This window comes from Crinia signifera, chromosome 2 (genome assembly GCF_055691185.1).
Source record: "Crinia signifera chromosome 2, ASM5569118v1, whole genome shotgun sequence".
In the NCBI taxonomy this organism is placed as follows: Eukaryota; Metazoa; Chordata; class Amphibia; order Anura; family Myobatrachidae; genus Crinia; species Crinia signifera.
In genome coordinates this window covers 55813238-55840584 of record NC_139218.1, presented here as the reverse complement: position 1 = coordinate 55840584, position 27347 = coordinate 55813238, and the positions used below count along the sequence as shown (strand labels likewise).

The following is a 27347-nucleotide window of genomic DNA, read 5'->3' as shown; positions in this document are numbered from 1 at the left end:
TTGAATGCACTAAAAAATCGGGTGCGATCAACCGACGAGATGCCCGAGATTTCCCATAGGGAACAATGTTAAAAGTCTCAATTGACCCAATTTTCCTGTTCAATGCCTCAATTGACCCGATTTTTCCATAGGAAACAATGTTAAATGGGCCACAGAGGCCAAATAGGCACCCTGAAGTGTATAATGGCCACCCGAATTGTTAACGCCACCCCACGATCAACGTCAACCCGATGCGTGGCGAGCGCAGCGGTACGCGTCCTACGACCTTTTCATACCCCCACTATCCACGTCGGCGTGGAGTTGAGAATAGAAAGTGTGGCGAGCGCAGCGAGCCACCGAGCCCGAAGCGTGGCGAGCGCAGCGAGCCCCGCGAGGGTACGCGGACAGCTGTGAAGCCCGCGAGGGGACGCGGATACCTGTGAAGGTATCCGCGTCCCCTCGCGGGGCGCGCTGCGCTCGCCACGCTTCGGGCTCGGTGGCTCGCTGCGCTCGCCACACTTTCTATTCTCAACTCCACGCCGACGTGGATAGTGGGGGTATGAAAAGGTCGTAGGACGCGTACCGCCGCCCCTCGCGGGCTCGCTGTGCTCGCCACGCTTCGGGTTGACGTTGATCGTGGGGTGGCGTTAACAATTCGGGTGGCCATTATTCACTTCAGGGTGCCTATTTGGCCTCTGTGGCCCATTTAACATTGTTTCCTATGAAAAAATTGGGTCAATTGAGGCATTAAAAAGGAAAATCGGGTCAATTGAGACATTTAACATTGTTCCCTATGGGAAATCTCGGGCATCTCGTCTGTTGCATCGCACCTGATTTTTTAGTGCATTCAATGCCCGAGATGGCCGAGATGGGCGCCCTTCTAAGTAAAGAGTACCAAAACTTTTTGGCCAGTTTGCCAAAGCCGCCAGTCATTGGCATCTTTTGAGCAATAGTTTTTAAACTGCTACTCGATTAGATTCAAGTTGCTGATTTAAAGTTGTTGGTCAAAAATGCTGATTGGTGGCTTCAAAAAACTGCTCAATACTTAATTCCAAAGCTTCAGTTTTAGAAAGTGGTACTTACTGGTGCGTATCCTTCTTTTTCCCCCACGTTGCTTCCCTTAAATTTGTAACCTTATTTATGAGGGGTTCTGTTTTATTCTTTGCAATTTATTGTACCATTATTGGTGCGGGATGCAGTCAAAATCCCGACAAGGACAAAACCCCGACAAGGTCAAAATACCGACATATCGAATGTACAGGTGAAAGTCAACATGACTTTCGGTCGACAGGTCGCGAGGTCGACATGGGTTTTTTCACTGTTTTTTGACCCGACATATTCCGACAGGCGGTATTTCATGCCCTACCATCCACTAGGGCGTGGTGGGAGTATAAAATAGTGTGCCCGAAGCATTGCGAGTGATGCGAGGGGCTCCGGTTCACTTCCAACTGTGTCCATGTCGACATTCGGGTCAAAAACCCATGGTGATCTATCGATCAAAAGTTATGTTGACTTTTTCACCCGTACATTCTATATGTCAGTATTTTTACCTTGTCAGGATTTTAAATGTCGGGATTTTGTCCTTGTCGGGATTTAGACCGATTCGGGATTTCATACCAAATCCATTATCGCAATGGATATTGTAAATTAATGAAAATACCCCCAAAGTGTTATAGTGTGTACATACGGTAGGCATACTATTCGATACGATCAGATTGCATTGGGATGGAATCGCACAGCAAGCCACCCGACATGCATGCGATTTGGACAATATACTATATAGTCATTGCAGCCCTGTCTATCTGAGTTTCGATTGGTGCTGCCACGGGAGCGTGCATCGGTATTGCAAGGTAAAAAAAAAACTGTGTGATCTGCATGCGATTTTGACAATGTAGTCAAAATCTCATGCTGATTGTACCCATGTGTACACAGCATAACTTGCAGGGTTATGGTTGTAGTAACCATTTTTTCTGATTTATATTATTGGCATTTTAAAATTTGTGAAAGATTCATATGGGAGAATCGGACACATGTGTAAAGTTCCAGATTCAAGAGTCCGCTGGAGGCTTCTTAGGCATAACGCGGCATACGCCATCTAAGGTTGGAGTAAACCAGAGAGGCCAAACTCAAGAGTTTCTTTTAGGAGTTCGGTACATTGAGTTTGGATCTAATCCCCTTTAACAATAATGAGGGCTGTGATCTGCAGCAGTAGTTGACCTACTGCAGGAAATTTCTACGATTTCTTGACTAATAGTACATAGTGATACAGTAATACATAAAATGATTCTGAAACTGTTACAGCATAATTTTAAGTAAAATGTTCTCGATAAATAGGTCCCTTTGAGTGCTGCAGGCCAGATGCATTTACCAAATTCTGAGTTTTTTTTTATTTAAAGTGTGCACCTAGATCTTCTAACACAGAAGCTTTGCTAATGCAAAGGTGGCTGCTACGCAAATCTAAAAGTGACAAAATGATTGTTATTTACAATATAAATCCAAGTTCAGATGTAACATGACTGATGTGTAATGGTACAAATAGAGTGCAGTATTAAATAAAAAAAACTTGCAATGTTCTAGAGGATAAAGGTAAAACATTGCTGACACATAAGTGATATCCTCAAAGCAACATTAATATAAATTGCCCCCTCAGGAACTTTATTGGATAACTTTTCTGTAAAATATTCACAAGCTTTAATAATTTACATGTTTTGAAGTGCATTATTCATAGACGTCTGATAGGTATGGCTTTTTCCTCAGGCCACTCTTCTCGCAGACAGATGTTGCGGTGAGTTACCGTCCCCAGCCTGGTGTAGTAGCCCAGAGTACGCGTACTGACGCATTGGTGAAACTTTAAAGCGTGTTGCTGAGAGACTTGCCTCTGCTGGTATACTCTTTGGGTCACTAATGTCTTAGATCCACCTCCCACCACAGCGTATTGCGCCATTTAGTGAATGCAGGTGAAATGACCAGAGCGCTTCTGATTTTGAAAATTCCTACCAATACAACCTACTGTGGCTTCTGTGAGCCAATATGTAACTACATAATCCACAACGCTGTCTTGTTGAGCTTAGATTAGAACATTTAGAATCAGGAATTCTCTGCTTTATTTTGACAGCTGATGTTTAATGTTATTATGAGAATTGTCTGGTAAACCTGTTGTAAGCCTGATATTCATTGCAATCTTTTTAAGAGTCGAGGCAGTATTGTCATTGATTCACTTTTGCCCTTAAGCCTCCCTATTAGTAATTACCCCTAACCCTGCCGCTTTAACCTAAATTCTGTTGCCCCCAGCAGCCTATCCCTTGCGCCCCTCGCCCCGCAGCCTAGTCCTGGCGCCCCTTGCCCCGCAGACTAGCCCTGGCGCCCCTTGCCCCGCAGCCTAGCCCTGGCACCCCTCACCCCGCAGCCTAGCCCTGGCGCCCCTTGCCCAGTCCTGGCGCCCCTTGCCCCGCAGCCTAGTCCTGGCGCCCCTTGCCCCGCAGCCTAGCCCTGGCGCCCCTAGCCCTGGCGCCCCTTGCCCCGCAGCCTAGCCCTGGCGCCCCTTGCCCCGCAGCCTAGCCCTGGCGCCCCGCAGCCTAGTCCTGGTGCCCCTTGCCCCGCAGCCTAGCCCTGGCACCCCTCGCCCCGCAGCCTAGCCCTGGCGCCCCTCGCCCCGCAGCCTAGCCCTGGCGCCCCTCGCCCCGCAGCCTAGCCCTGGCGCCCCTCGCCCCGCAGCCTAGCCCTGGCGCCCCTCGCCCCGCAGCCTAGCTCTGGCGCCCCTCGCCCCGCAGCCTAGCTCTGGCGCCCCTCGCCCCGCAGCCTAGCTCTGGCGCCCCTCGCCCCGCAGCCTAGCTCTGGCGCCCCTCGCCCCGCAGCCTAGCTCTGGCGCCCCTCGCCCCGCAGCCTAGCTCTGGCGCCCCTCGCCCCGCAGCCTAGCTCTGGCGCCCCTCGCCCCGCAGCCTAGCTCTGGCGCCCCTCGCCCCGCAGCCTAGCTCTGGCGCCCCTCGCCCCGCAGCCTAGCTCTGGCGCCCCTCGCCCCGCAGCCTAGCTCTGGCGCCCCTCGCCCCGCAGCCTAGCTCTGGCGCCCCTCGCCCCGCAGCCTAGCTCTGGCGCCCCTCGCCCCGCAGCCTAGCTCTGGCATTGACTCTATATAGGTTGACATACATTAGGTCGACCGGGTCGGTAGGTCGACTCAAGTATTAGGTCAACAGTCAGAAGGTCAAATGTGTACAGTCGCTATGCTAGCCATGCTATTATATTCTACCACCACAACTTAGTGCAGGGGTGGGGAACCTCAGGCCCGGGGGCCGTATGCGGCCCCCGTAGCCGGTCTGAGTGGCCCACCCACCCGCCTGGCAGCTTTGCCTGGAGTCAAGTACAGGGGAATTCTCCTGAGAGGTCGGTAATTCTTGCGAGATTCCTCTTAATCAGCAGCAGCCAGAGACTGTCAGACGTATTCAGCGGCAGCCGCCGGAGCGTGGGACGTCTGCAGCAGGACAATTTGTAAGATACATTTTTACATATGGCCCCCAAAGGATTTTTTTCCCCATACAAATGGCCCTTGGCACAAAAAAGGTTCCCCACGCCTACCTCAGTGGATGGTAGGGTATGAAATACTGCCTGTCGCCCCCCAAAAATGTGAAAAACTCATGTCAACCTTTTGACTGTCTACCTTCCTATTATCGACCTAATGCTTGTGTCGACATTTCAACCCTGATGACTTTAGCCACGTTGACCTATTTCTGGTGTCGATCTAAGCCCTGTTGACCTTCAGTGATCGGCGTAATGTATGTCGACCTTTTATAGGGTTGACCTTATGACTGTATCCCCTAGTGGCTAAACCTAACCCGTCCCGTGTAACCACTGATCAGGATGTCTGCATGCTGATCCTATCGGGGATCCGGTGCTGTTCTTCCGTAGGCATCCGGGATGCCGGTATTGGTGTCCTGACCATGACTGCATCCCTAGTCTAGTGCTGCTTCCCATGAACTTGCAGGGCCATCTTAAAGTATAGGCAGAGGGCCTCACAATTCTAGAGACCTTCAAACAGGGGCAGGTGGTGGTCACACAATCAGAGCCTCCCAGCCGGTAGCCAGGCAGTGAATGGCTGTCTGCATGCTGTTTGATTAGTGGCTAGTTGCAGCAATCCACCAGATAGCTGACTGCCATTCGCTGCATGTGAAGAGATGATGCTTGACTGCAGTAGGTGTAGGTTATATATTTTTTAATAGCTCGACGTGAATGGTTTATGCAGGGTTCCAGTTCATTGCTTTGTCCAGGTCTTGCAATGCTGTTAAGAAGGCCCTGTGCTCTTACACCACGTTTCCGATCTCAAATTTTTCATTGGACTTAAAGGCGGCAGCAGTGTTATATGGACTCTTTAAGGCCCGGAGAGGTGTAACAGGTATTACCTGCAGCATGCATTGAAAGCAACTTTCCATTATAGAAATTGGCTACCTGGAGCCAGCCCCAGGGCTCCTGCACAGAGGATCAGAATATTTGTTATATTTGACTGGAGGCCGGTAGTGAATAGATGCACATTTAATACAATATAACAAAATAAATGCATTTAATACAATATATCAAAATAAACACTCAGCCACCCTATGCTCTGTGTGCTGAGCTTAGCTCTCACTTAGATTTTTTTTTTTATGTATTTGTTTTTCCTTCTTTCAGAATGGAAACGTTCCATGTGGTCGCAGAGAAGGTTCTAAAGGAGTTCCATGCCCTGCTCCAGCACAGCCCGTCTCCCATTGGCAGCACACGCATGTTACAGCTCATGGCCATTAATATGTTTGCTGTAAACAACTCACACTGCAAAGGTATGACGATCACATGCATCTGATGTATGACTATTTTAATATAAACGACTACACGTACCACAAATCAGAGAGTTCTCCAGACACAGGAGGAAAAAGACATTACAATCTACCCATACAATAGAAAGCAGCCAAACGTGCCATAGACTCACCCTAGTTTTATGTGTACATGTATTACTCGATGAGCATATATTAGACTTCAGAAGTTTACATGACACAATTCCAGACTAATTTCCCTCTTTTTAGGTAGATAGGTGTTTTAAGACTAAATGGGACTGTTTTAAATGCTTTTTGGGAACCATCCTGCAGCCAGAGATAGAATGAGTCTGTTTTCTGCGTTATCATTGCACATAGGGATTACTGACTGATTAACTTGGGTCACGGCCATCACATAGGGCAGTATTCAAGCTGTGACAGTATTCAACTGACCCCCTGCATACGCTGTTACCCCCTCGTTCTGTTTTTGGAGCGAGGGGGAAACGGCGCGTGCGGCCGCTAAAACAGCGAGACTTGCGGCTAAATGCCATCTCACCCGGCAGCTCCTGGGTGGCTGGACCGTGACATACATCGTATGCGGTCCCTTTGATACGATGTATCATATGTGATCCCAGTCACATCTGTAGGATCTGATAGATCTTTGTGGCAGCCACAGAGGAAAAGGACATACAATGCGATCCTTCGCAAATGTTCATAAAAATCATATGAAAAGTGCCCAGAACGCCCTAGTGCAGGGGTGGCCAAACCAGTCCTCGAGATCTACCAACGGTCCACGTTTTCCAGGTTACCTAGCTGGTGCACAGCTGTAGTCCTTACTAACGGTCACATTTTAAAACATGCTGCATTCTTTCCTACTATAGATCCACAGGTTGCCTGGAAAACATGCAACGTTGGTAGATCTTGAGGACAGGTTTGGCCACCCCTGCCCTAGTGGATGGGGGCCCTTTAGAGGCATATTTACTGTATGTGCACTCTGCTTCCAATAATAAGGATTCCTTATCGCCAGAATTTGTGGCAATACAGACTTTTTATTTGCTTGCGTGTATTACTGAGGGACAGAAGCTCTAATGGAAGCCCATCCTGGCGATTAGTGGAAGTACAGTTATTGCATCTGCTTCAGCCAGCTGTGCACACCCTGATGGCCAGCAGCACACATGCGAGCGGGCAGCAGCTGATTCCTCTCCAAATTCTGTGGGTGCATCCTATAGCTTATAGTACGCTTATGCCATCTATGCCATCCAAAGCTTGGTAAATCTAGCAGGATCCTTTAGAAATCTTTGGGGACTGCTTCTGCTGTCAGAAATGGAGGGAGTGAAGTGGCTAGAACTGCTGCGGTACCTCCATGGTGCATCCAGGGGGGTTCTTAATATTTATAACCCCCCCCCCCAAAAAAAAAACACAAAAAAAACATGCGTAGATATTTTGCAAATATGCCTTAAAGCCTTTAGCTTCATTATCATTCATGTTTGTTATACTCTAGTAGTGCTTACCCTGCATGCCACGTGTTATTTGTGCTATATAGGGAAAGATTAGATTTGAGAAACTGAGGGGTAGATTTATTAAGCTCGGTGAAGTGATAAAGTGTCTGGTCTTTATCATTGGCCAATCAGCTCCTACCTGTCTTATCAAACCAAGCCTGTAACTTCACAGTTAGGAGCTGATTGGCCGGTGATAAAGTACCAGCCACATTATCACTTCACTGAGCTTAATTAATCAGCCCGAGTCCTTCTTCATGTAGTAATAAAGTGCCTGTTTTATACAAAGTCCTAATACAGTGGCCAGGTATGAGATCTCCTATTGCATCATACTTAATATATAGAGGTTGAGTCGCCCATATCCAAAATGCTTGGGCCCAAAAGTATTTTGGATATCTGATTTTTCTGTATTTGGTCTAGTTGCATATCATGATGAGATATATTGGGACCAAAGTCTAAACACAATACACACACACACACACACACACACACACACACACACACACACACACAGCTTTATACAATATATATATATTTTCCTTTTTGCATGAAATAAATTTTCACTGAATCAATAGAGATTAGAGGTGTCACTATCTCAGCCGCACTCAAAATATTCTGTGTTTCAGAATATACCGTATGTATGTGTATATATATATATATATATATATATATATATATATATATATATATATATATATATATATATATATATATATATATATTTTATTTTTTTTTATATGAGAGACCCAACCGGTACTTATTACACATAACTTAGAGCTCTGTCTTAGTGATACTCAATGATCATATACTGTCTTCGTGCTGTTAAAGAAGAATTCATTCTTCTAGGAATGCCTTTGCCTGGCTGAATCAGTTTGGCTACTGATGCATTTTCTGGGAGTGCATCAGTGTTTGTTACTCCATATGGTAGCGAGCACTGGTGTGTGAATCGGAGCATGTCCCCCCATAGTATTTCTGTCTTGGTCTTTTGTATAATCAGTCTACAAATAAAAGATCCCACATCTTCATAGTGTAGAAAAACAGCCATCTTACGGCATTATATTCATTAACTCAATTGTAAATTCCATTCTGTTATATTTTTGACCTAATGTATCCAATGTCCCAATAGTGCAATCAATTGCTGGCACCACAAATAGAAAACCTGGTATGTGCAGTAATTAACAGGCCCTCTGGGCAAGACAAACCTGGCATGAAGAATTGCTGTAGTGCCAGTTTGCAACATAGTGGCATAAGCGGACAGCTGTTTTGCAGGAAGTTAGCAATGACATGAGCGCAGGTCAGAATGTCTGCTGTACGGGTAAGCAAAGTTAAAAAATAAATACTTTGTGTATTCTGTTATATTAGGGACAGTTTTATCAACCTTTCTCTGATCAGGAGGAGTATTTCCAGGTACCCACAATACATATGGAATAAGAACTCATGCCAAACAAACCTTTATTGACACAGACATGCAACAGGGTATACACTCAGGGGAAAACCAAATGATTAAGGCTCTAGGTAGACTTGTGGGATGATCAGGAACATCGTAACTACAGTTCAATGTTAAAAAATGTTTTTTAGACCCAAGTGTATGATTTAGCAAATGCCCAATATAGTATCAAGGGTACTAGAATGGAAACTACTAAGGAGGGAAGGGATTTAGCAGTCACTATTGCAAATGACTTAAAGCATGCATGTCCAAACAATGGCCCCTTCATCTGTTGACAAACTACAAGTCCCATCATGCCTTGCCACAGTTTTGCTAATAGAGAATGTTAGAACTATGGCAAGGCATGCTGGGATGTGTAGTTTCATAACAGCTGGAGGGCCACAGTTTGGACATGCCTTAAAGGCAGGGAAGCAATGCAATAAAGCAATGAGAAAGGCAAGTCCGATACTTGATTGCCTAGGAGGCAGAGGTATTGGTAGCCGGAAAAAGAATGCCGCTGTATATGCTATTGGTACGCTCGCATCTGGAGTCCTATGTCCAGTTCTGTAGAAGAAGGGCAAATGAAATGGTACGTGTCTTATATCACTGAGCTTTCCCACAAAGACTAAAATATCTGTGTAGTTTAGATCAGAGAAGGGGAGACATGATAGAAACTTTCATATATGATGAGGGTTTTAACAAGGTACAGGAGGGAAATGTACTTCAAAGGACGATAAATATTAGATGTTAATGACATACACTGACAATGGGGGGAGGCAGGTTTTGGGAAAATTGAAGGGAAAACTACTGTACTTTACAGAAAGTGTAGTGAGTAAGTAGAATTTCCTCCCATCAGAGGCATGGCGTAGACTTCTGAATATCCTTACAAAGATTAGAATCAATGGGGTTGAGATTGCCTGAAGGATAGATGCATGTTGTGACAGAAATACAAATAGGACTGTGGCACTTAATTGCTAAAACATCATGAAGGTTGAATTCTCGTTTTGCTTTACGAAGCAATAGGTTTTGAATGAAGTAATTCTGAAACCGAGCAGGTGCCCTGGAGTTGTTTTGTAATTCAGCCCATAGCGTGCCTCATGCTGCTTATGGTTAAGTCGCACAACAGCCATAGGCCCTTATTGTGATCTGACCGCAGTACAAATTTACTCTCAAAATGGGCAAAACCTTGTGCACTGCAGGTGGGGCAGATGTAACATGTGCAGAGAGAGTTAAATTTGGGTGGTGTGTGTTGAAACTGAAATCTAAATTGCAGTGTAAAAATTATGCAGCCAGTATTTACCCTGCACAGAGACAAAGTATCTCCCACAAATCTAACTCTCTCTGCACATGTTACATCTGCCCCACCTGCAGTGCACATGGTTTTACCCATTTTGAGAACAAATTTGTACTGTGATCAGATCTGAATAAGGGCCGTAGTATAAGTAAACTGTGCCATTCAGTAGCCAAACGACTACTGAAACATCCTGCAGCTGTATATCACTCTGTGGTAACATTCTCCCATTCTGTGCACCTCGTCCTGTATAGAATGTCACTTTAACAGAACAGTACTCAGCAACTGTTCCCTGATTGTTATCACTATTCGGGGATGCGACTTGTTATGATCTGTTATTCAGTTGTACGATTAGTTTTGCATTACAGCGTGTAAGTTATTCTGTAGTGAAATCCCAGCTGCTACTGTCTTGTTTAGCCCATTTAGCATAACATGGAATCCCCGCAATGTCCTCCTTTGAGCAGCACTGAAACTAGACCCTGATGCCGAGAGATTTAGCATCGCGGAATAACAGGCGTGTAATCCTGTGCGCATGCACCAGCACGTGTGTGCACGATTGTGTTACTGTAGCAGACGTTCCCAGCAGCACAGCCAGCTACCAAACGTGGGTTGTGTTTTCTCTGCTCCTACACAATCCAATGCTGAGTCCGATAGACAAAGTATGGTATTGTAGTGAATAGGAAGGATTTATAGTTCTGTTTTATTATACTATTTATTAGCAGCCATATAAGCAGTTCCAGATTATATATGTGGTGGATGGAGCTACAGCTCTGAAGCACAGGTGTAGTCATTACGGTCTCATTAAAAAAAAAAAAAACTGTGGATCTCCAGGACCGGTGTGGCCACTCCTGGTGTACATGGCACTGACTACACACAGAGCACTCCCCATGCCCACAGAGCACTGTGCAGGTCTAGTATAGACCTGCAAAACCTTTTCAGCCCCAGGTACATGTGGCCCTTTATCCAGCCCTGACAGCGCCAACTCATCTCACCATTACATTGGCGGCAGCTGCATGTCAGAGGAACAGTCACTGCCCACAGATAACAGGCAAAGAGGGAGGAGTCGGGGGAGAGTACGAGGTGGAATAGGCAGATTATTGGTGGAAGATTACTGAGGTCACTGTAGCCACACACACAGCAGCAGCTGCAGCAGCAGACATCAGCGACAGCAGTGAGCAGAATCATCAGTATGGACCCTGGCACTGTCTAGGTGACCTGTGTCGAATCCGTTTTCATGCAGTTTGGAAGAAGGCCTCTTGGAGTCACAAAATGAAGTGTAGACCATTGCGCCAGAAGGATGCCAAGGCCATATTGAGGTTCAAGAACTGCCTTTTAACTCTTAAAGGCCTAATTTTCGACTTCCGGTTCCGGGTCTGATGGGTGAGGACGCAGCGTGCTGAGCTCCCCAGCCAGCCAGCCGCCCGCCAGCGCTCCACTCCACGCACGAAACCCGGGCACCTGCCGGCAGACGCTCCCAAGAACGCCCTGCACCTAATGAAGAGATTTCTCTCCCCCACGCCAGCTGGAAAGCCCAGACGCCAGCCTTCTCTCCCACCGCGAGTCCAGCCCAAGATGGCCGCCGGCTCACACACACAAGCGCAGCCAGCGCAGTCAGCGTTACAGCTACAACTCCAAATGCAGCCACAGCCACAGCGCACTCAAGTAAGTGGGGAAGAGACATTTATACCTCAAACCCAGCCTGACTTGTTCACCTCCTCTCCTCCCTTATCCCAGGCTGCAGCTCTAACATATACAGACATGGTGCGGGCTATACAAGATACTATTAACCCCATCCTGGACGCCCACGCTGCTAAGCTGCAGCAGTCTGTCCAAGACATTAAATCACAGCTAAAGCAGATCACTAAAAAGGTCAACATAAACGAGGCACATTTGGGAGAAGCCTTCCAGGACATTCACACACTAAAGGCCACCACTGAGTCCCTACAGAAGTCTGCCTATACAGTACAAAACAAGCTCGACGATTTGGAAAATCGTTCGAGAAGGAACAATTTACGTATCATTGGCCTCCCTGAAACGATCAAAGGTCCAGAATTATACTCCTTTATCACACATACCCTGCCAGAATTGCTACAGGTGGTAGATTCATGCGCGGGCATGATAGTAGAAAGAGCCCATAGGCTGGGACCGATCAGGGAAGACCATTCCAACAGACCTCGGGCAGTAATATTTAAATGCCTCAATTACCAACACAAGGAGGCGCTGTGGTCAGCCTTTAAACAAAATAGGACCCTGCAATGGAATGGGAACAAGTTGCTTATCTTTCAAGATTTCTCGGCAGAGGTGACTCGAGCGAGAAAAGAGTTTTCCCCATTATGCACCAGATTGGTAAAAAATCAAACTAAATTTGCTCTGCTTTACCCCGCAAAACTGCGAATTTTTGCTGGCTCCTCCTACAAAGAATTTAGCACTGTGCATGATGCAGAGGACTTCCTAATGGAACAAGCACAGGCCTCCTTTTCCTCAGCCCCCCCAGATGAATAGTTCAAAAAGCATATCCCAGATCTCTGACAGGACTTTGCTGAACTTGCACTATTACTGCTTAATTACAGCACTTGCCTTATTTCCCACGGAATATATTGGGTAGGGGGAGGTGAGACCGAGACTTTCACATTTGCTGGGGGAGTTCTCCCATACATCTTCGCCTGTATCAACAGGAATGGGTCCTCATACTGCCTGACTTTATCCCAACCCTTCCCCCCCCCACCCCCCACCCCGGATAGCAGAATTCAACGTACCCCATTGTGGGGAAACCGAGCCCTAAGAATTCCTCTCAGCTATGTCTCTTATGTGGCGAGAAAACCAGACCAAGTGAAGTAAATAACTGGGTTGGAAGAGTGTGACCCCCCCAGCGGGATATAATTGCTCCCAAGCTACTGGGACTTGACTGCCGTAAATGTATACCCCACTCTGGAATTTTTTGGATTCTATTTTGAAGAACTGAGACTGAGTCCGTACAGATTGTGGAAAAGAGTCTACAGCTATCCCTGTCTGAAGCGATAGGTTTGAATCCTCATACTGGATAACTCCTGACCCGATATCCTGCCCCCCCCTCCCCTCCCCCTCCCCTGCTATTGAATTTATCTATTCCCCTGGAAGGATAACCGAAACTAAAATTGTTTATATTACTGTCATGATCCATTGACGTGAAGCTAATCCAATGTTATTGTTAATTATTGTTAACTATGTTTAAAAGAATGTAGGTAGTTCAATTATTTAATTAGCGAGTTGTGGAGTACACACAGTTTGAGAGGCCGCAGATGGCGCCTCATGTTGATACACAGGCTGGGGCGAGCCTGGAAGCTTTAGCGCACTGTATGCCCTGATCTTGAAGACACGGAACCCAGTGGCCACTTCTGCCCCTGGGCTTCCGGAGGTCCGTGTGTAATTTTGTTGCACACCAAGTTTTTGAGGGACCAGGAGGGCCAGGAAAATATGCCTATGCAATATCTTTTCATACTTTTGATCCATGCAGTAGTAACTGCGGGACTCCTGGCCCACTGGTTCCCCTTGTTCACCCCTACCCTTCCCTTCCTTCCCTTCATGTTCTACCCTTATATGTATTTTACTAATGTAGCCAAGAATTATTTAATGTACAAAAACAATAGATCTGTCGAGATTTGTGTACTAGGTAATGATCAGCCGGGCTGCTACGCCCGTTTAATGGGAAATGGTTGATTTAAAAATTGTCACGTTGAATGTCGGTGGCTTCCACGTCCCTTCTAAACGTAAAAAAATCCTGCTATATCTCCACAAATTAAAAGCAGATATTGCATTCTTGCAAGAGACGCACTTAACCCCCCCTGAAACCCTGAAATTAAATACCCTGGGGTGGTCGCTGATGGCGGCCTCCCCATACAATTCAAAATCCAGAGGGGTAGCTATCCTAGTAAAGAAGCAGGCAATCACACAAATTCATTCTACGCTCACAGACCCTGATGGGAGATGGGTGCTAGTGGACGCCACCGTACAGTCAACAAGGTATACTTTTTGTAATGTCTACGCCCCCAATGTATTTTCTAAGCCCTTTTTCCGTAAACTAGTAACGATATTAACCCCCTATATTGATACTTCAATTGTGCTAGCTGGTGATTTTAATACTGTGATATCTAATGTGCTTGATAGAGAATCTTCAGCCCCATCCAGGAGACCCCCCTCGAAACGAGGACTACAATACCTAATGTCTAGCCTCCACCTGACTGATGTGTGGAGGGCTTGTAACCCAATGGATAGAGAATTTACCTGTTTATCTGCTGCACACAACACATTATCACGCATTGATTATGTCCTTCTGTCTACTAGAGCCTTCCCCTTGGTATGCGGCGCAGAAATTGAGACGATATCGGTCTCCGATCATGCGGCAAGCTGGATTGCCCTACACACTACCCTAGATAGAGGCCCATACATCAACTGGCGATTCCCCAGCCACTTGGCAAATTCCTCTAAATTTCAGGCCCTCCTAGAGTCCACATGGATGGATTATAAGCATAACAATCTTACAGCTGAGGCAGACTCTCCCCACCTGTTTTGGCAGGCATCCAAACCGGTCCTCAGGGGAGCCATTATATCGTATTATTCCCATCTCCGTAAGGACCGAGCTAAATTGTATCTTGAAGCCCAAACCACACTTTCAGATAAATACCAGACATACAAGTCTTCCCCCACCTCGATACACAGAGAAGCTTACAACCAAGCTAAAATTGTCTTTGATACCCTTCTGTCCAAAATAGAAACCAAGATGTCATTCCAATCCCAGAGTAAATACCACAGATTTGGAGGAAAATCCAATAGACTAATGACCAATCTGCTTAATGGCCAACACCCCCCCGCTATAGTTACCTCATTGGCGGACGACAATGGTACCCTCCAACACCGTGGCCAAGAGATAGCATCTACCTTTCATAAATTTTATACAAACCTATATACCTCAGTCCCACCAGACCAACAACGCAAAAACACATTCTGGTCCACACTCTCACTCCCAGCTCTAGACCCAGAACATACAGACTCATTACTAGCGGATATCACCGAAGAAGACGTAACTAGAGCCATTGGCCAACTCAAGCCAGGTAAAGCTCCAGGACCAGATGGACTGACCAGTGAATATTACAAGCTTTTAGCCCCAAAACTTGCCCCCCCCTTAGCCGCCTTATTTAATTCTCTACTAAAAGGTGCCCCTCCCCCCCCTTATTTTAATTCAGCCCTTCTAAAGGTTATCCCAAAACCTGGACGCGATCCCACTCAACCTGCCTCTTACCGTCCTATCTCCCTTTTGAATACTGATTATAAACTTTATACTGAGATTATTGCTGACAGATTGAAATTATTCCTCCCATCCATAATCCACAAAGACCAGACGGGTTTTATCTGGGGCCGTCACTCAGTGTTAAATGTTAGGAAACTGCTCACTGTAATGCAGTGGACTCAGTCTACAAAATCTCCCGACCCTTGTGCCATTCTATCCTTAGATGCCGAAAAGGCCTTCGATATGATCTCATGGGACCACCTGTTTACAACCTTACAGAAATTCAACTTTCCAAGACCATTCATAGACGCCATTAGTAACCTATACGCAAACTCCAATACACAAATACTCACAAATAATTACCTATCCGCGCCCTTCCAGATCCAGCGTGGCACTCGTCAAGGCTGCCCCCTTTCCCCACTCCTTTTTGCCCTAGCCCTGGAACCCTTAGCAGTCCAACTTAGATCCTCCTCCTCATTCACGGGTATTAAAATACGTCATCTGGAAGTCAAACTAAGTATGTTTGCAGACGATATGCTTCTTTTTATTTCGAACCCGCCCAGATCTATACCTGCAGCAATGACAATTATAGAGCACTTTGGATCATTCTCAGGATTTAAAATAAACCAAGATAAATCACATCTCCTCCCCCTGGCGTGGCCTCCCCTATATGCCAAAACACACCCCAGCATGCAACAATTTACAATATGTACTACCCCAATGAAATACTTAGGAATCATGATTCCGCTACATCTAGACTCCTTATATGTTGCCAATTTTAAGACAATCTTACAGAATATTGAGAAACTATTAGACAGATGGATAACCCTTCCCCTTTCATTATATGGGAGGATAACGATTGTTAAAAGTGTCATTTTCCCAAAGATTTCATATATTTTCCAAATGATCCCCTTGGCCCTTTCCAAAAAAGACCTCGCACACTATAATAAAATGGTCACAAAGTTTATTTGGGCAGCGAAAAAGCCCAGGATGCCTATGTCCAGACTAGTACTTTCAAAACAAGACGGAGGATTTGCACTCCCAAATGCCCAAGCTTTCTCTCAAGCAGCCCACTTTCGCTACACAACTGACTGGCTTCTTAATAAATCCATATACACAAATGATAACCTGGAAAAGGAACTTTTCCACCCATTCTCACCAGCCGCACTGCTCCATGTATCAAGTAAGGACATCCCCATTGACATCAAAAACAACCTATTATTCAAAGAAACGTATAAAATGTGGATATCAATCCATAAAGGTTTTGGCAGGAACCCAGCTAGCACCCCACATATTACCTTCTGGGGCAATCCCAATTTTGCACCAGGTCTGGAGAATCCGCTGTACTTGGAGTGGCACCAGAAGGGAATATCAGCCACATGCAACGTCTTCGACCCAGGAGGCACAATCTTATCGTTTGCAGATCTAGCAACTAAATTCCAACTCCCTAACACACAATTTTTTATGTACTTACAGGCACGACATTATGCGCAATCTATTCCCAAGGCTTATGTGACACCTGTTCACCCTGACCCAGTGCTTTCGCTCATAGCCCAACATAATATTCTGGGATACAAGATTAGAAACTTATACCAAGAGCTAATAGTAATTCCGAAAGATAAACTACTCCAAAACCTGGAAAATAGATGGAAAATAGACATCCCTACCATTCCGCCCCTATCAACAATATTCAAAAAACTCCCCACCTCCCTTAAATACCTACAATCAGCCTCTCTCCAAGAGACACACCTCAAATTTCTTAACAGGGCCTATATCTCACAACAACAACGAAGTCACTTTATCCCGGGAGATCTAGGACTATGCCCAAAGTGCAAAATGAGGGGTGCAGACTATTTTCACAACTTCTGGGGATGTGGACATATAAAAATATTTTGGAGAAAACTAGTTACATTCTTAAACACAACTTTCACACTGCAGCTAACATACGACCCACTACCACTCCTCTTTCTCTACTTCAATAACTGGAACTTGGGGCCCAACAAAAAAAAGATTATCTCTCTTATTACCTTAATTCTGGTATTAGCCAAAAAACTAATTCTGACTCATTGGATAGTAAAAACTTCCCCCTCTTTAGCGGAGTTGAAAAACTCCATTCTCAAGACTCTATTCTTTGAGCGTCAAGCAACATTAACTGATATAGAAAAGGGAGTCAGGCGCTTCTATGCCAAATGGGAAACCTATATCCTTACCCTCAATACCGAGGTTCAGACGTCCATACAAAAAGTCTTTGAGAACACTACATGGTTTTTGTTACGACAGATCACTTAGAATATTGAATTATAGGCTATTATGGTAAATTTTTGTTGTCCTGTCGCCCCCTGTCTTGTTTGCCTACCCCTTCCCTTCCTTCCCACCCATATTAAACCCAGATAAGATTTGTATTGTAAGTTGTTTTAATACTATGAGGCTTGAACAAGTAGAAATTTATATTGCTGTATAAAAATTTGACTGACTTGCAGGTATCTCTGCGCTGGTCGTGGATACCTTCTCCTATTAAACCCTAAATGCTAAGTGGCTCGGGAGAATGATATAGAATTTACCCGCTTTGCCGCTAATTCCCAAAACCACACAACTCAATATTGAAATACTTTGAAATTAATGTGATAGTACAATGTAAAGACTAGAACTGAAAAGTAGGAAAAAAAAAAAAAAAACTGAAAGAAAACACCAAGTCAGCCAGATGTGATATTCAATGTTTCTTGCCTTTATTTGATTTGTTGTAACATACATTGTTTTGAAATACTTTCAAATAAAATGTGTTTAAAAAAAAAAAAAAAAGGCCTAATTTTCAAAACATTTCTGGCTATTTCCCTAAATACTTTTTTGTGGCTGGCTGCAAATATTTAGGCATTCTCCTAAACCTGCTGTGATCCCTCCAATGCCGCCAGCAGCTGCATCCCTCATAAAAGTCTATGGGGGATGCTGTGCTGCCAGCTTTATCAATTTCCAGAATGCTAAGCAATTCTGGTGATTTACCCCTGCAGCTGCAACGATCCTGATGGCTAATATTTTGCCCAGATCGCTTTGAATGTGCAATTAATAATAAATGTGCTCTAAAATTAGCACAAAAAAAAAAAAAAGGCCTTGTGCGAAGCTGGCCATACCAGGGCCGGATTAAAAATGGGCCTGATGAAGCTCCAGCTCCAGGCCCACTCTCCAAATAGGCACATTTTGTAGCCAAGGGCCAGGGCTTTCCAAAGAGCCAGGCTCCGCGTAGCTATCCCCCCTGGGAACCCTAGATACCACCAGGCAAACTTGGAGCGTTTTCCCCATAGGATAACATGGGACTCGCTAATTCCAACCCCCACCCGGTTCCAACGGCTGTCAGTTCCCCCTCCGGCATTACAGAAGCTTGAGGTTGATCTCAGTCGAACCCAAATTGCTGGTCCTTTAATCTGATACCAGGCTGGTCCATATGGGTTCATTGGTTCCAGAGATATTGCGGGTAAACCGATTTTTTTTAATTTTATTTCTGAAATGTAATTTCATGGCTGTTCATGTTGTTTGAGGGCAGATTACTCTGGAACCAAACGGCCCAGTTTCACGGGACCAAAATCATTCGAAGCCCACTCAAGTCTCATGTAAATGGGTCAGTTGGTTCTGAAGATATAGCTTGTTTATTTAAAGGGGGGAGGGGGTGCTTTTCTCCCCCACACACCAGAAAAAGGCTGGTGTAAAAAGGGCCAGCCCGGGAATGTCCCTGCATGATCCTGGGACCATATTTCCTGGTAAGTCACTGCATTTTCTGGTGTGAAAGGGGTATTATTTCAAATAGCTGGGACCTGCAGTGCTCTGAATACAGCCAGGCAGCCCCCTGCTCTCTGCCTGCCTGTCAATGGACTTTCAATTCTGCCCGGCGGCAGCTGTCCCCCAGTTACTGCGAGCATATATTCCCCCTTGGCAATGAGCATGGAACCCCTGGCAATGAGCATGTAGGTAAGCAGTACTTATGTAGCATTTTTTTTAATAGGCATTATGGTGTTTGACATGATATGTAATGGACATTATTGTGTGTGGCTTAACATGTAATGGGCATTATGATGTAATTTTTTTAATGCGCACCTATGGCGCGCAATGCCCCTGTTTATAAAGCATATTGTGAATTTTTGCTCAATCCGTGTGCCATAGTGTGCCTCAATGCACATTTAGTAAGCCTTAACCGTTTGCAGAAGGACACATTTGTCAATGACCACATATTCAATATGAACATGAGATTAGCGCCCAGGATAGCATCGCAATATGCAATCCTATCATCTGAATCTATTAATAAGCACCCCAAAAGACACAGGCTCTCTAACCTGTCCCTGTCATGTGCGCGCTCTTTTCCTCAATCCTTCTTTATAAAGATTAACTTAATTGTTTTAAAATATAAAAGGGAAGTTCACCCTTGCCTCTCGTACACCCTTCCCGCTCTCTTCCTATCAAAAGGAAGGGGGGGGGAGGGGTAGACAGCCGTGCTGCCACTGCAGCATGGCCGTCATTAACCAGGACCTTCCTCATCCAGACATGCTGGACAAGGGGGTGTGGTATATTTGCCCGACAGTCGGGATTCCGACAGTCATTACTCAGATGTCGGAATTCTGACTGCACAGCGGGGGGGAGCGCAATGAAGCCCCTTGCTGCGGGAATGGTGGTGAGCTGCGCTCGCTACCTATTTTATTCTCCCTCTATGGGGGTCTTGGACCCCCACGAGGGAGCAGTCGGGGCACCCGGCAAGGTAGGGAGGGGGGCGTTAACGATGCTCAGGAGTACGCCCTTTGTACTATATCGCCTAGTGTGTATGGGACTTAAGTCGATAGTGTTCTACCTAGAGCCTGACAAATAAGCCTCTGGTCACTAGCCTGTTGTGCCGGCTACCTGTATGCTGATTTGTATGAGTCCTGACATCTCCATTTTTTTGTAAGTAGTCTGGAACGAAGAATGTCTTAAGACCATAAGGATTTGATCATCTGCTCCATCAGTGCCTGTAACTTGCACATTTGTACATGTATATCTTCCTTTTTGGCCAGCTTGTGTGCACAGGCGAGTCATGGTAATTTAATTTCATAGCAGCACTAAACCGCCTTATTGCTGCACAAAGATAAATGGCTGTGAACTTTTCCTCTTGTGTCATGGGGATGAGGGAAGCGAGGGGAATGGGTTTGTCATTCTCATGTCATGAATAGGCAGATTGAGTGGGCAACTCCTCTCTGGTTCTTATTTTTCCACGTTTTAATCCTTAGCTTGTCATGTGTGGGGTTTCTGGTTTACCTCTCTGCTGGCTGTCAGGGCTGTGTGTCATTACTGCTGCCTTGATTTGAACCATGATACGGAGCTGCTCTTGGTCACATGTATGCTAGCGCTGGCATTCGGCTTCCTCCGTAACAGGAGAGAATGCAGCTGCTCAGCCAGATCGCATAACTGTCTTCTAATACAATCCACCCAGCATTGTAAAGTGGCCCTGTAAAAGCCCCAAGGACTTTGCTTCGTCTCTGTGCCAGTGTTTTGTAATTTGTAAGTGTTTGGGAAGTGAGATTGGGGCACGGCTTTATATTTTGGAGTACAAGCAGAAGTAACAGCTCCAATGAAAAGTTTCTGAAAGGCTGCAGTTCTTAACCTGTAGGCGCTGCCCCAAAAAATAGCTCACATTGGGGCAGATGTATGAAGCCTGGCAAAGAGATAAACTGGAGATGAAGTGTAAGGAGATAATGCACCAGCCAATCAACACCCAGGTGTCATATTTCAAACGCAGCTGATTGGCTGGTGCGTTATCTCCTTCCACTTTGGTTGACAATGGCAAGTTCAACCATGAGTTTTTCACGTTTTTTTGTCTCTAATGTCAACATGGACTCTGTCAAAGTGTACCGTGTCCCCTCACTTGGCTCGCCGTGCTTTGGGCACATTTATTTCATTCTCCCACCATGTTGTTGTGGTTGGTAGGGCACATGTCGGCTAAAAAAAAAAAAATATGGAGAACTCATTCATGGTGACCTTTTGACTGTCGTGCTTGCCAGTGTCGATCTATGCCCTGTCGACCTCCAGTGTTCAACCAAATGCATGTTGACCTAAAATAGGGTCGACCTAGTGACCGTAACCCGCAAAGTTGACCTCTATATAGGGTTGTGTGATGTTTCATATATATATATGTTGGGTTGTGTATTGCTAAGATCATAAACCTTTCTGAATCATACTTCATATGCCTGCCATGCTGTATCGAGTGCCGAACGGCTCCCCGACAGTTGGGATTCCGACAGTCATTACGCCGACGTTGGAATCCCAATGACCCCCATAGAGGGAGAATAAAATAGGTGGCGAGCGCAGCGTAGCGAGCCTGCAAGGGGCATCATTGCGCTCCCCCCTGCTGTGCAGTCGGGATTCCGACGTCTGAGTAATGACTGTCGGAATCCCGACTGTCGGTGAAATATACCACACCCGCTGTATCCCCTCTGCAGGAAATGGCCATGTTAGGGGGTGGTTGGGTATTAGACACCGTGTCTAGATCAATGATGGCCAACCTTGACACTTCAGCTGTTGTTGAACTACACATCCCAGCATACCCTGCATCAGTTTTAGCATGGCCAAATAGCAAAACTGTAGCAGAGCATGCTGGGATGTGAAGTTCAACAACAGCTGGAGTGTCAAGGTTAGCCATCACTGGGGTAGATATATAGTAGGTCTACCCCCAAACATTCAGTAGGTTGACAGGGTGAAACGATCAACATGGGAAATGTTGACATGAAAAAAGTAGACACATGAAAAGGTAGACTTGAGGTTTGAATTTTTTTGGTGTCTATGTCGACAACTGTTAACATGGACCCCCATTTAGTATAATGCGTACCACTAATTCGCTCACCATGCTTTGGGCTCGGTGCCTCGCTACACTTGGCAGGGGATGTGGTCATTTGGTCTACAGCATGATGGTCGACATGGGTCTAGGTCGACATGGGTCTAGGTCAAAAGGTCGTTAGTTCGACATTGTCTAGGACGACAGTCAAAAGGTTGACATGGGGTTTTTCACTGTTTTTTGAGCCAACATGTGCCGGCAGGTGGTATTTCATGCTCTACCATCCACTAGGGCAAGGTAGGAGAATAAAATAGTGTGCTGAGCACAGTGAGCCACCATGCCCGATGCATCGCGAGCGCAGCGAGCGATGCAAGGGGATGCGGTGCACTTTAAACTGTGTCCATGTCGACTGTGTTGACATTCAGGTAAAAAAACTGTGAAAAATGCCATGTTGACCTTTTGACTGTCGACCTAAACATTGTCGTACTAATGACCTGTCGACCTTTTCCAATGTCGACCTAGACATGTCAACCTTTTCCCATGTCGACCTAATGGTGTTGACCTAATGACTGTCGACCATTATGCTGTAGACCAAATGATCCCAACCCACTTGGCACACTCTTACTTTCTCCCTCTGTACCAACACGGATGGTGAAGTAAGAACAAGCCGGTTTAAAAAAAAAAAAAAAACTTGTGTTGACCTGCTCATGTATCTACCTTTTTTTCATGTTGACCTTTGACCCTGTCGACCTATTGACATTGTTAGGAGGGAGGGCTAAATGATCAGGCAGCGGGCAGCCAGATAAACTTGGTTTTGTAGAAATGGTTAATGCAAAATGACATCAAAGCATCTCCGTGTCCACTTCGTGTTCTGCATGACATTGCATGTTACATTGGACATCACCGACTGGGTTTATCTGAAAGAACCATTGTTTCCGTGAGCAGTGATGAAGGCTTTTGCTTGTGCAGACATTTCATATGTTGACCGTACTATTACACTGTCGGTATAATACTGTAGTATCATCCTTTTGAGTGTAGACGTTGTAATTTGTCCACTGCATGACTTCTTTCCAGTAAACTTACAAAAGAGTATGTTGCCTTTATTGTATTTGCTTGTCCGGAAAACGATCTTGAGACCTCGATAGGCTCTGAAAGTCATGTACGGCCTTATCCTAGGGATTGTCTGCCTACAGCATTAAAGCATACACCGGGTTCAAATGTCATAGCCCGCTGTTCAGCGAGCCAGCGAGATGTTCACTAGACTTAAAGCACAATAAGTTTAAGCCAAAACCAACCTGCTGTAACCTAATTGTCATTTTATGTCTAGTTATTGTTTCTCCAAAATTGCGCTGGCCTCCATAAATAGCTGGCGTTTTATTTGGGTCACTGTTTGCCTGTACCACTATATAAGAGTAATTGACAATCAGAACTGTGATGGAAGAAGATATACTTTGCAGTGGCCCTTATTCTGATCGGTGCGGATATATCCGCGTGCGTTCGGCCCGCTGATGTTTTGTGTCTGCGCATGTGCAGAGGCGTCTCTGCGCATGTGCGAGCGGGGCGTACGGCCAAATCCCGCATGATATGTGAACACTCCGAACAGGGGGTGGAGAGGGGCGTGAAGGGCTATTTGGGCTCATTACCATATGCATACGCCCCGCGTTTCATGGGAGTTCCCATGAAAACGCTGGGCGTACGCATGGTAATGCGGCCGTGACGCACGTGTAGGGGGCGGACATATGACATCGCCGGATGTCAGCTGCCCGCCCAGATCCCTGCTTTTGCTCGGAAATATGTCCGTGTGGTCTGAGGTTGCGGGTGCTGGTGGACCACTCGGTCCTGCATTCGATGGTCTGCGACCATCGAATGATGGGGGAGGTTCCCTTAGATGGAGGAGGCGTATTCCGTGAAAAATACACGTGCGGTCCGTTCGGACAGCTTCTTACCGCATACGGACGGAGTTGGCGATCCGTATGGAAGGCGGGGTTTCGCACGCACGGTCCTGGCCGCATAATCGGCTCCGGCCGCACCGATCAGAATAAGGGCCTATGAGATAAACTGATTTCATATAATTAAAATGTTTTGTTTCTTATTCTATAGATGTATTTGCTCTCTGCTATTGTGCTTCTAGAACAGTCTGTTCTGTATCTGAGATACAGACCAGACTTTGTGAGTAGCACCACAGCAGAGAGCGAAACGCCAGGCAGGAAAGAGGAACTGCACAATTTATGAAAGGTGCACGGTGCTAGAATGAACTCTATGGTAACTTGTGTTGGTGGGAGATGGACACAGAAGGTATTCTTGGTGGCTTGATGCACGGCCAAGCTTACGCGCTGTTGATGATAACCTGTGTTTGGAGACAGATACAGGAGGCGTTGACACTGCCAGGAAAGCTAGTTTAGACAATTGGAAAAGTAAGAACAAATTTTTCACTTTTAAAGAACAAACAATTGGCTTTTAATGTCGTTGCATGCTTATTTAATTATGGCACACATGTTAAAGCTACTTTGTAAGATAATTACTTCATACATTATTTTTAACCGTTATTTGTGTTTTGTTCACATTTTACACAGCGTGTTCTTATTGCTTGATTTAAATACATGAAGTATAAAAAGGCACATTCATGCAATCAATGTTAACATTTCATGCCGTTCCCTATTGTATCAGACTTTGTATCTGATTTCCATTATTATCACCAGACACATTTTGATTTTATTAAGCTCTGATTGGATTTTATTGTGTGTGGTCCAGACCGGCCAAAGAAAACAATTAGGCAATTAACTCTTTATATGATTAGATATATTTGTAATTAACATGTACAGTGTGATTGCATTTTATAAAAAAATAAGAATCAATGATTTGTTTTTTACGGGATGCTTTTAACATCACGTTGGACAGGATTCCAGCAGTCATAATACAAACACTGGCATCCTGACTGGTGGCAACAAGACTGGCACGGAATAAGGATGTGGTGGGAGATTAGGGATAGGCACTAGCTGGGGATCTAGGTTTAGGCTGCTGGGACGGAAGGTTAGGGTTAGGCTGCTGGGACGGAAGGTTAGGGTTAGGCTGCTGGGACGGAAGGTTAGGCTGCTGGGACGGAAGGTTAGGGTTAGGCTGCTGGGACGGAAGGTTAGGGTTAGGCTGCTGGGACGGAAGGTTAGGCTGCTGGGACGGAAGGTTAGGGTTAGGCCGCTGGGAGGGAAGGTTAGGGTTAGGCCGCTGGGAGGGAAGGTTAGGGTTAGGCCGCTGGGAGGGAAGGTTAGGGTTAGGCCGCTGGGAGGTTAGGGTTAGACTGCTGGGAGGGAAGGTTAGGCTGAGGCTGCTGGGAGGGAAGGTTAGGGTTAGGCCGCTGGGAGGTTAGGGTTAGACTGCTGGGAGGGAAGGTTAGGCTGAGGCTGCTGGGAGGGAAGGTTAGGGTTAGGCTGATGGGAGGGAAGGTTAGGGTTAGGCTGCTGGTGTATACAGTATCTATTCCCACGATAAACTGCCTCACACTGGATGGTATGAGAAGAGTTTGTTCTTGCGGAACAGGACAGTATGGATAGCTAATGTTTATTTGTGTTCATTGTAAAAGGCCGTGTGTAGAAAGTTTTGGTGACCTAACCCAGCACTTATAACACTGTACGCTGGGTGAAGGTGGCTGGTAATGTGTGGTGCTCTTCTAGGATACACATTCTGCAAATTATCTGGCTCACCTGCATTGGTCAGAACCTCATGCAACCACTGTGGGCGAGGCTGCCTCTCCTTTTGGCCACAGCATAGTAACAATGGGGCAGATGTATTAAGCCTGGAGAAGAGATAAACTGAATATCAGCAGCCAACTGTCATATTTCAAACACAGCTGATTGGCTGGTGCGATATCTCCTTCCACTTTATATCCAGTTTATCTTTTCACCATGCTTAACGCATCTGCCCCATTGACATAGAGAGTATGTATCCGCTCACGCTTCTTTCTGCGGCCAGCTATTTCAGCACCTTCCTCAGGTCACATGTGTTTTGTGAAAACCGCCCCGGACCTATTATAGCAGAAAGGTTGTTTTATAGGCGTTGCTTAGGGTCCTAGGCAATAATTGGGGAAATGGCCTAAAATTTAAATAAAGCCGTTAATAGCAGCATTTTTATTCAGCTTGTATGTGAATGCAGTGATGATACAGATTATGATGCATGTACGGTATAGATAGTTCTGACACAGGCTGTACCCTGCGTGCGTTTGCAACGTTTGGCTGTACAGCTGTTCCTGTACTACACCTCCCAGTGGGAAAGGCAGAGCATGCTGGGAGTAGTGATCCCAAACAGCTGCGGGGCTGCAGGTTTATTATTCCTGCTGTAGGTGATTAGTGCGCTTGATTCAGTATGTGCTAAGTATGTGTGACCGAGATGAGCTTGGCCAGCGTTTTCCTGTGGTTTTCTCAGGCATTTCACCCAGGACTTTGGGTATGACCACCTCAAGTGACACACAGCCTAGCCCCTGGCCCCCATCCGCAGACTGCTTGTCAGACGCTCTGGCTTTAAGCTTGTTCTGGAAGCTGTGGTGACAGACTATATTCATCATCCACTTCAGATGCAGTTTGTTGGCAGCCTGCACATCCCCACTCCGGGCCCCTGAACAAACGAGGTTCCATCCAACATTCACCCCTCTCCCCACCTTCCATCTCACCCCCCTCCCTCCTTCCCAGATGTGCTGCTCCTTTAAAAAAAAAAGAGAGAGAGAGAAGGTGGAAGTGATGCTGTAAGAAACATCTGTATAGTAGAGTCAGACGTGGTGCAGCTGCTGCTTAGCCCTGGCAGGCTGTGAGCTGCTGTCTGCTGGGGTTTACTTCTGTCTGCATTGAAACATGTCTTATAGAAGGGGGGTCATAGAGGGAAAGAAGGGGGTGGCATGGAGCCAGCACCACTTACCCTGCCCTCCCCCCCCAGCCCCCCTCCTTCCCTCTGGGGCCAGACATGGAATTAATCTCCTCTTTCTGCTCTGGGTACTTCAGATCGCTGGCAGCACACGGCAGGATGTGGGATCTCTCTTTCTCTCTCTGCGCCTTGGCTGACTTCTTTACCTCTCGAAGAATTTGGAAGGCCGTGAGATTCCCCCTTCTCCCTCCTGTTCTCCTCCATCCCCCCTCCCTTCTCATCCCCGCCTCAGCGCAGTGAAGTTTTTCAGCCTGCTGATCTCCCTGCTGTGGCTTTGCCCTAATAGATTTCAGATGTTGACACTGTTGACTTCAGTACCAAACTATTTTACATGTGATCTGCTGTATTTCCTGAGGAAATCTGCAAGATATTTATTAAGAACTAATAAAATAAACCTCTCCCTGAGATTTGAGGTAGTATTCAATT

The 27347-nt window shown here is 45.9% G+C and overlaps 1 protein-coding gene across 3 annotated transcripts in view; it reads left to right on the top strand.

Moving 5' to 3' along the window:
- SMG6 (SMG6 nonsense mediated mRNA decay factor) overlaps window positions 1-27347 on the top strand; it is a 244565-nt gene that overhangs the window by 37654 nt on the left and 179564 nt on the right. For all 3 annotated transcript variants that reach the window (XM_083172152.1, XM_083172151.1, XM_083172150.1), the window contains exon 10: window positions 5635-5780. In XM_083172152.1, coding sequence (XP_083028278.1) covers window positions 5635-5780 — 146 coding nt within the window. The remainder of the gene's footprint in view (window positions 1-5634; window positions 5781-27347) is intronic.